The sequence below is a fragment of the Hypomesus nipponensis genome, chromosome 17 (genome assembly GCF_054491055.1).
Source record: "Hypomesus nipponensis isolate SF chromosome 17, ASM5449105v1, whole genome shotgun sequence".
Classification (NCBI taxonomy): Eukaryota; Metazoa; Chordata; class Actinopteri; order Osmeriformes; family Osmeridae; genus Hypomesus; species Hypomesus nipponensis.
Window position 1 is genome coordinate 18585970 of NC_140377.1, and position 13266 is coordinate 18599235.

A 13266-nucleotide genomic window follows, 5' to 3' on the forward strand; every position below is an offset into this window, starting at 1 on the left:
CTAGAGCACCCTCGCTCACATACATTATCCACATAAACACACACACACACACACACACACACACACACACACACACACTGCAATTAAATCCACCTGTAAAAACTTGTAAACTTGGTCTGCTGCTAGCATGCATATAACATGAGAAGTTGTTACAGGGCAGGCCAACCCTGTTCCTGGAGAGCTACACTCCTGTATGTTTTCAACCCAACCTCTGTTGTAGCATAGATGATACCATTTGTGAACCAGGTAATTGTTAGAATCATGAGTGTTGGATTAGGTTTGGCAGATTACAAGTGAGAATAGTTCTCATTTGGAACAAGGTTGGGCAGCCTTGGGTCACAGGATATGTGTCCACAGAAATATTTAAAAGCTTGCAATGTGAGACTTCTAAGAGTAAATTATATAGGTTACATGTAAAATAAAGAATTCATGTACAATTACATGTCAGAGAAATGTGTTTTTCACTCAATGGAAAGATAGTAGGATGGTTTATGAGAATACATCTGGCAAACAGTTTTATAAACTGACAATCTGGTTGGTTTTATAACAATATTTATAACCTACACTCAAACCCTTACTTTATGGCCTATGGTGACCTTCAGACCTCTGACGCTCTGAGCTTTCCCGTTCAGCTGTCTTGTGGAGATATCATTGCTGTTGAGCTTACAGCTTATATTGATTATTTTGTCCCCAATGTATGTTTCCACGTCTACCTGTTTGGTTTTCACAAGCCTGTTGAAGCACTCGTCCACATTCCCCAGCATTTGTTACCGTCTCCTTCAACAGTTGTCAACCTGCAGCAGACTGTGACAAATATGGATATTTAACCACTGTACGAATAAAGTCCTGATTGTGAACAGTAAAACTATGATAAACAACTATTTTGGATAGTCTAACACATGGCCAACATCTCTTTAAAATCTCGGTCCACAAGCTCAGAGACGTTCACTTGAACAGGGTGTCATTGCATTACTCAGATCACACCCCTTCCTCAGTGCGTGCGTTTGAACTGCCTGCTCACAGTTGTTGATTAACAATGCAGAAAGGTGGACAGAAACTCTTATCAAAGACACAGCGCAGGTGGAGTAACTGTTTTCAGTTGCCTACACCACGAATGAAGTAATTTAAGTTTTTAACAACATTTAGATATTCGAGCAAAGGTAACTTTTTCACTGACGGCTATTTCCCCACATTCGATCAAGTCAACTGATCTGTTCTTAAACGCCGTTGATTCATCTGGACCGCTATAACTTGCTTCCTGAGATTACAGTAAAATCGACTGCTGACTTTCTGAAGCTCCAATTCTTTTTTGGAATGGCTACTGGCTATGCCTACAAGTGCCTAATAAGCACCTAATCTTGGGATTCAAAGTCTATTGAAAATTGACCTGAGGATTTACCTGAGGAAGTATCGAGGCTTTCTGGATTCGGGGAACTTAGTTGGTAAAAACATTTCTAGAAAACGCGACGATGGCCGATGTACATTTTCGCTTTGTCTTCGTAGTCCTACTGGTGTCATGGGTGTCAAGTCGGACGCTGGACGAGTGTCTGGAATCCAATCCGGTTGCAATGATGAACGTTGTGCTCCTTGAGGATGAAGCCTCTGACTGGAGTTTAAAATTCGTTGAGGGCGCAGTGATTGAAGCTATTGAAGAGGACAAGAAGCTGAACGAGGCCGAGGGTCATTTTTTAAATAAATCCTTAATGTCATTTATCATTTTGCTGTTCAGATAAGCTATTGCAGGAGAATATTCCACGTGTGCAATAGCTAGGGAATGTTTACTGCTATAATTACCCAATTACATTTAGAAACTCTAAATTATGTTGATGATTTAAAATAAAGTGATCAATATTGCAACGTTTGCAACGCAATGTTTTTATATGAATAAGCATCTAAACCAATGAAAGCATACAACTATACTTCCAAACAAGTTTATTAAGTTGTATCCTGTTTCTCTTGCTTTAGGTCTGAACTTAACCCTGACAGCCAACTACCGAGGCTTCAACACCACCCTGTACAGACGGAGGGGCTGTGGAAGCAGCACCTGCGAGGGAGTGGAGATACTGAAGTCCCTTCATGTGAGTAAAGGGTGTGTGGGGGACCAACATGGTGAGTGACTGACAGTACTTCATCAGATCTCTACTGTAGTAAGTCACAGCCATAGCACACCAGGGTATCATTTCCTGGTGCTGCTAATATGCATGAGTGTCAAATAGACTTTCATTTATTTATCCTATGGTGTTAATGCCTGGGGGGTCCTCATTTGGGTGGTTTTCCAGAGGAGCGGTAGTGTGGGATGTGCAATGCTGGGCCCTTCCTGCACATATGCCACGTTTCAGATGGTGGAGTAAGTATGACGCACCTAACACAAGCTACCCACAAACTCACTCTTCAGTTCAAGTACTGACCATCAATGCCACTGAATTATAGTCAAGCTTGTTGGTGGAGTAACTGGCTCAATGAATAATATGGGGTTGCCAAGGGATTCTTTTTTAATCAGAGAACTCCATGTAGTATTAGGATTATTTTGTTTAATTTAAGATATTATAAACAAAATAGTTGCTACTAAAATACTGCTTCCACAATACTACTTACACAGTCTTCTTTATGGTATGCTATTACGGGACAACGTTTACGGAGAGTGGACGCTGCTATTTATTGTTTTAAATATTTGCATTGGCTGATTATTACTAGTTTATGGCTTATCTGTGTGAGATTCAGACCAGGTGAAAATGTGGTTGTTTATTGTTCTGGTGCTGTGCAATATCCTGTGCTGAACGATAACAATCCATTCATTTTGTTTGTCATCTATCTTTGAACCCGTCTTGTGTCTGTCTTTGGTTGAGCTGTGTGTGTTTGTGTCGTATGCTTTATAGTGAGACGATTGGTCTGACACTGAGCATCCCGGTCATCTCTGCTGGAAGCTTCGGTTTGTCATGTGACAACAAAGCAAACCTGAGCCGTCTCCTCCCACCAGCACGCAAGATATCCAACTTTTTTGTAAAGTTCTGGGAATTTGAGAGCGCTTTAAAGAGCCACTGGCACATGGCATACGTCTACAAGAAACTAGATCCCACTGAAGATTGCTTCTGGTGAGAGACACACACACTCACGTACTCGCTCTCTCTCATACACACAAAAGCCAACACATTTCTTAATTTCCTCTCTGTTGTTTCACCAGGTATATCAATGCTTTAGAAGCCTCTTCAGCACAGTTCACTGTGGAACTAAGCCGAATGATGCTGCGCAGCAAAAAGGATCTACAGGAAGCCCTCTTGAATGAAGACAGACATAGTAACAGTGGGTATTTTGTTACGTCTCTCATCTCCTTTAAATTCATGTCAGCATCAGTGACTGTTTCAACCATTGTACCTGTTTGTATCGTAGTCTTCATTCTGTGCGGAACCCCAGATGACATCAAAGACATTAAGAACAGCACAAAGATTAACCCGGACATTCTCTTCATGCTCATTGACATCTATGAGTAAGATTGCTTTAAGTACTTTTAGATTTTCTTCTTTTTTTTAAAACTCAATACAGTGCGTGCTCTCTTTCTCAATGGTAGATGGTTGACAGTAACAATTTACACCACAGAGAAATGTACTGGATAATGCAGTTTTTTCACAATCATGAGCAAATCTTGATGTAATGGTTGGCCCTCCTATAAAGTCACAGGTACTACACTAACACAACAGCCAGCCCGGGCATGGAGAACGTCCTGGTGCTCACCATGCCTGAGAGGAACTACAGCCATAACTCTCGGTGGAGATTCCCCAACGACACGTTCACAGTCTGTCTTTTTATTCAATGTCCATCTCCTCTCTCCTTCCTTTGATCTCTTGTTATCGATTTCCCCCTCTCCTTCTTATTTGGCTTTTTTCTTTCTGTGTCTCCTGTCACAGGAAATAAACGACTATGTGACAGGTTACCATGATGGTGTGTTGCTGTTTGGTCATGTGGTCAGAGAGAGGATGCTTGCTAAGATGGCAAAAAAAGAAGCAGGAATATTTGGACGCCCCAGTCCCAAACCACAGAGCCCCTTCAGGAATCTCTCCTTTGAAGGTAGGACCCGGGACATAGCTATATCCACCAATTGGACTTCCACCAAGTCTAGGTTCTTTTCCACCAAGTTTAGCTGCATAACCAAGCAAAAGTATCTACTATTATTCCTCGCAGCCCTCAGTGATGTCAGGGAGAACTGGCATACTGTACACCTGATCAGCAATTTAGCATTGTTTTCACAGTCAGAGTCCAATGCAGCCGACATAGAACCCCTAAAATCGTTTGTGATATATTTCACAATAAAGAACTTTAGGACTTGTTTGTCACTTTAAGTCTATTTTATAATTTAAAAAAATCTCACTACTTCTGTCTTGAATAACAGTTAAACTGTCTATCCGTCTGTGTGTATGTGTGTATTTCTGTGTGTGTGTGTGTGTGTGTGTGTGTTCAGGTATGGGCGGACTGTACGTGCTGGATGAGAACGGTGACAGAGACGTGAACTTCTCGGTCATCTACACCACTACCAACAATGAGGTCAGCTTCCACTATTGTGACAGCTTCAATCCACAGCTGTCACAATAATCAAATGATCACCTTTTCGGTTAAACATTAGAAAACACTTTTTACGAGGTTGTTGAGTTACAGTGTGCAGAGGGTGTGACTCTGTTATATGCACTCCCCCCCCCCCCCCCCCCCCCCCAGTACAAAACACTTTTTGTGTTTGACACGTCAACGAATGAGACCAGAGTGGGAGACCTCTACCCCTCTCTGACCTGGCCGGGGTCACGCCTGCCCGACGACAAACCTGTTAGGCCAAAGGATAATGGTACTGAATGACCCCTGCTGCTGTGGACATGCAGGACACTGTAATGCACACCCTACACGTGGTTGGATTGGGCATCTGAGCAGTAGGCTGTGTTGTGGAAGGTGGTGTGGATTCATATCCTGGGCGGGTATGTGTATTTGTGTGGTTCCAGGTTTGCAGTTTCAGGATATCATAGTGATCGTGTTAAGTGTCAGTGTGGTAGTGGTGACAGCCATCGCCCTTCTCTTCTACAGGTACGTACACACCACTCTGTGTTCTCAGTGTACTGTACCAGCATTACCTGACAACATGCCTTGAGCTGAGAAATCAGTTCACTTTTGCGGTCGTCCATCCTGCCTTGGACACGGCTAAAGGATTGGTTCAGTGTGCCAACCCCCATCCTCCACTCATTATAGTTATCTCAGTAGAGGAAGGATGGAAGGTTTAAAGGTTGTCTTACTTAACTCCTATTGTGCTGCAGGCAGAACAGGAAGGAACGTCAGAACCAGAAGAAGTGGTCCCACATCAACCCAGACCTGCTGGGGCCGCTGGATGGGAAGGAGGTGTCTCTGAAGGTGAGCTGGTCTGCTTGGTACAAATGGTTCTCTTCTCATCTTAGACCAGGTTCTCATAACTGTGTGTGTTTTTTCGACAGATTGATGAAGATAACAGGAAGGACAGCATCTACCAGATCCAACGGGCTCGCTATGACAAAAAGGTCCCACAAAAAGGATGCATACTTCCAAGCTATATCTAAAACCATATGAAGAGGAGACAGTCATGGAATGTGTGTGTGTGTGTGTGTGCCTGTGTGTATTTCAGCCTGTGATCCTGAAGGAGCTCAGACACACAGACGGTAGCTTCAGCGAGAACCAAAGGATTGAGCTCAACACTGTAAGACTTCAAACATCATGTCACCTCCTCTACTTACGTCATTATATAGCAGTCTTTCCTAATTTATGTATTTATTGCCAGTAGATCAAATTTCAACATTACACACAATTAATTTGCCAACTACTGGACACAGAACAACAGGACACGTTTGAATAATGTGACATGGTTGGCTGCGGTACCGAAAGAGACATAAAAAATATAATATGAGCCACGAGAATTTGAACTTCCTCTTTAGTGGTTACATTCCCACGTTCTTCCAGTCAGCTGTTCCTTGATCCAGTGGGCATATTTGGCAGCTGTACCTGCTTGTAGGCCAGAGCCAAACATGCCTACCTGAATGAGGTTTGACCACATACTGAACACACTTTTCATAAGCGTACGTGTGTTCAGTGGTTTGGTGATCGTATCAAGGAATCTTTTATCTCTGTAGCAGTCAGCAGTAAGATATACGGCCCAGACCCTGATACCTGCCACAACTGGGTGATACTCCAAACTGTGGGAACAAGCGTGGGGAATCATCGTGACAGGGATGCCTTCATTTAGACTGACACATGTCCACACTTCACCTGCCTTCTTTCTCTCCTCTCTCCCCACTCTCTCTCTCTCTCTCTCTCTCTCTCTCTCTCTCTCTGTCTCTCTCTCTCTCTGTCTCTTTCAGTTACTGCGTATCGACTACTACAACCTGACTAAGTTCTACGGGACGGTTAAGTTTGAGTTTGGCGTGTTCGGAGTGTTCGAGCTCTGCGAGAGGGGCTCCCTCAGGGTGAGAGGGGGCGGGGTTAAATGGGAGGGGGCGGGGTTAAATGGGGGGGGGTTAAATGGGAGGGGGGCGTGGGGCTACGGAATGGATATGTTTGTAATAGTTATAAAACTGATGTAGTTCCCATATGTAAACAGTTTTTTAATTGTCTGTTTGATACGCACCCTGAACATTTAACCTCACGTAGTACTCAAAACACTAAAACTTTAACAAGGCTCCAAATAGTTGATAAGTGTCTTTTACAGTTCTCAGGGGGCCCTGCGTTATACGACAGCACACAGGTGTAAACTGACCAACAGTAATGTGTTTTTTTTTCTCTTTTCTTTTTTCCACAGCATGTTCTCAACGATAAGATTTCCTATCCTGAGGAGACCTTTATGGATATGGAGTTCAAGATATCAGTCATGTACGACATAGCCAAGGTACCCTGTTAATGCAGAGCTCTATGTTTATAACCAAGGTTACAGCACGTATTACCGTACATCTATGTATCTTCTGTACACTGTATAATGTCTTGTACATGGATAACATATCCGTTGTTACAGCGTAGTAAAGAGTGGACCCAAACGCAGCACAGATACAATGAGGTGATTTATTGAGGTGTTGTCTTGAGCTGTAGTCTTGTGTTGTGCACCAGCGGGTCGGCAGGCATACAGGTACTGGGTACTCGGATGACGATCCAGGGCACAAAGAAAACAGGTTTACAGAAGGCAAGTGAATCAAGCAATGCTTGAGGGTCAAAAGCGCATACTACCACAGTAGCTGTGACAACGATCTGACGAGGAGTGGTTGGAAAGCCAGGTTGAAGTATGCAGGATGATGAGGTAACGGGCAGCAGGTGTGTAGGGTCTAGGCAGGACGATACAGGCAGGATGGTACAGGAGAACTAGCAGGGGGTGTAAAAGGGACAGGGGCCAGGCCGTGGCTGTGGCCGTAACATCCGTGACATTGGCCGGGTTTCCCAGATTCGTTAAGAAGCTCTTAACACTAAGAGCTTCTTAAGAACGTTCGAAGAGCGATCTAGAACGCTCTTCGAACGTTCCTAAGAAGCTCTTAGCGTTAAGAGCTTCTTAACGAATCTGGGAAACCCGGCCATTGTCAGTATGCTACTAGTTAGTAGTGTGAAGACATACGGATTCCCTTTACTTATGTGAGTCTACGCTACCTCACTGTACCTCTCCAGGGAATGTCCTATCTTCACACCAGCAACATTGTGGTCCACGGACGGCTGAAGTCCACCAACTGTGTGGTAGACAATCGCATGGTGGTCAAGATTACTGACTTTGGCTGCAACACCATCCTTTCTCCAGGCAAAGGTACGGCCCTCTGACTGTCAATATTGTTTAGTGCTGAAGGGGCTTTGAAGATGTAGCCCCTCCATAGAATCTCCACCGTGAGATTACAGTGGAGAAAGAGATAATGGACTGGAAACATGAGAAAACTTCATGACACTGTCTTTGAAAACAATTAAAAAGCCTTCATTGTCATGGCACCATCATAATGAACCATTAAAACACCTTCCACTTCAGGATCTCGCCTTCGTCGGGGAGTCAAAGGCATTTCATTTAAAACGTGTTGGAAAGAAAAACATTGCTTATTCAAAAGACTGCTTTAAAAGGCTCACACCAGTAATAAAGTCAGTGACCATGTGATTGAGCCTTTTGTCTCTGTGTGCTCCTTCCCTCCTAGACCTGTGGACAGCCCCGGAGCACCTCCGCATACCGGGCACCTCCCAGAAAGGAGACGTCTACAGCTTCGCCATCATCGCCCATGAGATCGTCCTGAGAAAAGAGCCCTTTTACACAAAAGCCTGCTCCGACCTCGTAGGTAAAGATCGCATCTCAGTCACCACCAACCATAAAGGAAACTCTATGAGTTCTCCGGAATGGACAGGATTAGAGAAAAAGCTCCATCTACTGGACACTGTGTAAAATGCAATCCTCAAAAAGTTTGAATCACTGGCATCTGTTCTTATTCAGAAGACTTGAACAGGAAATGGGTGTGTGTGGTTTTATTTATTTTTTGCTCAGGTTTGTGATGCAATTCACGAGGAAACGTCTTTTGTTGTTTGGTTTCAGAGAAGCTGTTCAGGGTTCAGTATCCCAGCGGGCCTCTCCTTTTCAGACCCGACATCAGCTTTGAGGCTGCGACAGAGAACGAGGCTGAGGTAGCACATAGCGAAAATGTCTGTGCCTGACGTGGCTTAAGATCTGTGATGGTAGATGGTAATTCTGTTTGTTTGTGTGTATATGGATGCTTGTGTGTGTGTGTGTGTCCCACAGCTGTACATGCTAATAAGGTCCTGTTGGGAAGAGGACCCAGAGAAGAGGCCAGACTTCAAGAAGCTAGAAGTGTGTCTGGGCAAGATCTTCAGGTACACACAGCGTAGTGCATGTGTAGGGAGTAGTAGGGAGTCAGGTGGCTGAGCGGTAAGGGAATCGGACTAGTCATTTGAAGGTTGCCAGTTCGATTCCCGGCCGTGCCAAATGACGTTGTGTCCTTGGGCAAGGCACTTCACCCTACTTGCCTCGGGGAATGTCCCTGTACTTACTGTAAGTCGCTCTGGATAAGAGCGTCTGCTAAATGACTAAATGTAAATGTGTACACTTCGATGTGAATGTGTGAGCGTGTGTGGGCATAGGATATACCCGGACACCCTATCACGTCTAATACATCCCAAATGTGGTTTGTCTTCCCAGCAACCTGCACCAGCAGGCCAACGAGACTTACATGGACAACCTGATCAGACGTCTGCAGATGTACTCCAAGAACCTGGAGCACCTGGTGGAGGAGAGGACCTCCCTGTACAAGGCCGAGCGGGACAGGGCTGACCGTCTCAACTTCATGCTGCTGCCAGGGTACACAATCCTGGAGCTCTGGGTCCTACCTAAGCTGGGCCGTGTTGGGGAAATGACTCGAATGTTTTCTGAATCCACCTGTCTGGTTCAATTGTTGGTTCAATACGAATCATTTGCTCTCGGATCGGCTGAGAGCGACCAGGCCAGACTATTTCGTTTTGACGCCAATAAGGCTATCTTCCCCCCCCCCCCCCCCCCCCCCCCCCCGTAACCTCTCAGACTAACCTATGCCTTCCAAACCCTCCACGCCCGTGCCCCTCCCTCCCCTGCTCTCTCCCAGGCCGGTGGTGCGCTCCTTGAAGGAGACAGGCTGTGTGGAGCCCGAGCTGTTTGAGGAGGTGACGGTGTACTTTAGTGACATCGTGGGCTTCACCACGCTGTGCCACTACAGCACCCCCATGGAGGTGGTGGACATGCTCAACGACATCTACAGGAACTTTGACAGCATCCTGGACCACCACGATGTCTACAAGGTGGCTTCCTGTGTTGGGACTGGGGAGGGGGCGAGTGGGGGTGGATTTGCGAGGGGTTTCATAGACTGACTGATTGATGATATCTGCAGTGACGTCATGCTGTATGCTACTGTGTATCCAAAAACAGATGGGTTAAAACAATGCCTGTTGCTCTCCCTCTCTTTCTCTCTTTCTCTCTTTCTCTCTCTCTCTCTCTCTCTCTCTCTCTCTCTCTCTCTCTCTCTCTCTCTCTCTCTCTCTCTCTCTCTCTCTCTCTCTCTCTCTCTCTCTCTCTCTCTCTCTCTCTCTCTCTCTCTCTCTCTCTCTCTCTCTGTCCATCTCCCTCTCTGTTAGGTGGAGACAATAGGCGATGCTTACATGGTGGCGTCGGGGTTGCCGAGGCGGAACGGTAACAGGCATGCGGTGGACATCGCCCACATGGCCCTGGACATCCTGGCCTTCGTAGGGACCTTCCAGCTGCAGCACCTCCCAGGCCTGCCCCTCTGGATCCGCATAGGGGTGCACTCAGGTACCCCGCTGCTGCACACAACACACCCATCCAGAAAACGTACTGTACTGGTTAGTTTGGGAGCAAGTGTTGCTTTCTGTCTGTTACACTCCAGTGGAACTCACAACACAACAGTAGTATTTATTGATTCTGTTTTGTTGACTCGTTGTTTGTATTTGTCTAGGGTAGTCTGGTCCCATGTAGACATTTAACGGTTTAGAGAAACTGTAGGGAACTGTAGGGAACTGTAGGGAACAGTCACTTTTCTGTTTTTATCAGGGATCATTTGTTCTTGCTGTGACTGTGAATCGGCTGTGTTTTCAGGTCCGTGTGCAGCCGGGGTGGTTGGGAACAAGATGCCTCGCTACTGCCTGTTTGGAGATACAGTCAACACTGCCTCACGCCTGGAGTCTACAGGCCTGCGTAGGAAACACACACACACACACAAAAACATACACACACATAACTCTATCTCACACACACACACCTACACACACACACACAAACATACACAGACATAACTCTGTCTCACACACACACAAAAACATACACACACATAACTCTATCTCACACACATACACACACACCTACACACACACACCCACACACAACACACAGTATCTTCAGCAGATAACCCCATCCATCCTTTGTCTCCAGCTTTAAGAATCCATGTCAGCCAGTCCACCATCAACATCCTTCAGAGAACAGACTGCCAGTTCCAGTACGAGCAGAGAGGAGAGACCTACCTCAAGGTCACTGGGTTTCCGCGCGTTTCATTGTCTTATGTCCCAGCTCTTGTCAATTAGTGACTATGTACAATATACTGTTATCGATCGACCAAGCCTGTAGGGTATGTGTGTGTAACATGTGTGTCTAATGGGTGTGTGACTCAGGGTAAAGGCAAAGAGATGACATACTGGTTGACAGGAGTGACGGGTACAGAGCACAACCTGCCCATGCCCCCGACAGCGTGAGTACACCGGGACAACTAATGACGACTTTCAAATGCTACATTTAAAACTCCTTGGTAAAATACTATATGTAGTCTAGTCTATAGGCAGTATAAATGATGTCAGTTACTTAGATGACGCCTTATATGTTGTACTAGAAACAGAACGATTATAATTATACTATTGAGTGTGAAGAGTTGGCGATCACTTAATAGTCCAGCGAGAATCCTCCTCTCCGGCCATCATCCTGCCTGTTGTCTCGCCCAGGGAGAACTTCCAGAGGCTGCAGCAGGACCTAGCGGAGATGATCGTGTCCAGCCTGGAGAAGCGAGGCCCAGGGCCTGAGGGCCTGGACAAGAGGAAGACCCTGTCCACCAGGATCCGCCGCAGGGACACCGCCAGCAGCCAGGGGGATGGCCTGCCTGAGTACTTTCACCTAGCCATCACAGATGACCCCAGCACCTACCTGTAACCCAGCGCTAACCTAGAACCCCAGCACCTACCTGTAAACCAGCACTAACCTAGAATCCCAGGACCTACACGTAACCTAGTATTAAAAAAAAAAAACTCAGCACTTACCTATAATCCCAGCACCAACCTGTAACCTTGCACTTACCTATAACCCGCACCTACATGTAATAATAGCACTCACCTATGGTCCCAGCACCTACTGTACTGTTACCTCAGCACCTATACACTGCACAATGATGAGGACAGTGCACCATTGGCAGAGTTTGATGGAAGTTGCAAGATTGTCTGAGATACATCTAAATCACAAACCAAAAGCGTTGTCTTGTGTTTAGGCAATATAAATGCCTATATATCCCTAAAATGAGGAATGAATGTTTCATATATGACCAGGCCTGGACTGGTAATCTGGCAAACCGGGCAAATGTCCTGTGGGCTGACGCACTTGGGGCTGATATGGTATTTCATATATAAATCTTTATATCTTATTATATTTTTTTTTATCAATTTAAAATTGGCCAACGACCGGCCCGTAAAGCAGGGACAGCGGCCCATTGGTTCATTTTCCATACTGACACTGGGCTGGCCCAATCACATCTCTTAGCTCTTTTGGTGTACTGGTGGGTGGTGTCCGACTGATTATGGTGGGCCGGTCTGAGCAAAAATGCCAGGGCCATTTTTTCCCCAGTCCAGCCCTGTATATGACTAATTGTAGCATTTAGGTATAATAGTGACTTTATATGCTTCAAAATGCTTAATGAATGCTTTTTTTGGACAAAAATATGTTTGCGATTTGAAACGAGTCCATGTGGTGAACAATGAACTTTATCTTGATACTTTCATTCTCCTGCCTCCATTGTAATCTTGAAAATGGAATGTGGTCCTGTGTGTGTACTGAATTGAAAACATCTCATATCTTCTTCTATATGTCACGCCCACAGCCGTATCCACGTCTGTGTTTGCCTTCCCTTGTGTGTCCTTGTGTTCTGTGTCCATCAGGTTCGCCTGTGTCCTGTTGGATGTCTGTCAATGGTCTCGTTAGTGTTGTTGCATTCACCTGTGTCTTGTTTGGTTTGGTATTTAAGTCCCTGTTATTTGTTCAGTCTTTGTCGTGTGTTTCCTCTAGCCTGTGTCTCATACCTGTTTGTCCCTGTTGTCTCCACCTTTATTAGTAAACCTTTGTTGTTCCGTGCGCTCTGTCTCGTCTGTCTCCTTGTGCTTGGGTTCACCCTGCACCTCGTTACAATGTATGTCTAGTTAGACCAAATGGCCTGCCTCTATACAGTCTCTTTGATGTTGAATATTTATCTTAACCAAATGCAGGGTTTCCCGCAGCACTTTTCAGTTAAGGCGGCCGCCTAAGCAACACTCGCCTGCCGCCTTAACTACGTCGTCAAATAAAATAGCGATATCTGCCGTTGTCCTGTTTTCTCCCTTCCATTCTTAACCGTTCCATGATTTGTAGATGTGTGAAGTGTGTGTGTGTGTTACTTTATTAAACTGTCAATCAGTTTCTACAAAAATGGGTGTATTGTTGTGTCTGGGTTCTGTGTCAAAATACCTGTCAAC

General features: G+C 45.4%; 1 protein-coding gene across 1 annotated transcript; it reads left to right on the forward strand.

Annotated features, from left to right (window-relative positions):
* The first annotated feature begins 1376 nt into the window (after positions 1–1376).
* On the forward strand, positions 1377–13220 carry gucy2ca (guanylate cyclase 2Ca). Its single transcript, XM_084677084.1, has 27 exons — positions 1377–1680; positions 1966–2078; positions 2280–2347; positions 2877–3092; positions 3182–3300; positions 3388–3484; positions 3670–3790; positions 3903–4062; positions 4454–4536; positions 4705–4828; positions 4980–5061; positions 5289–5382; positions 5463–5525; positions 5630–5701; positions 6360–6464; positions 6797–6883; positions 7645–7777; positions 8151–8288; positions 8540–8628; positions 8744–8835; positions 9161–9319; positions 9600–9792; positions 10126–10300; positions 10604–10702; positions 10937–11031; positions 11173–11249; positions 11497–13220. Exons 1-27 carry the CDS (start codon positions 1470–1472, stop codon positions 11699–11701), a joined length of 3270 nt encoding a protein of 1089 aa, XP_084533210.1. The 5' UTR covers positions 1377–1469; the 3' UTR covers positions 11702–13220.
* The last annotated feature ends 46 nt before the right edge of the window (positions 13221–13266 follow it).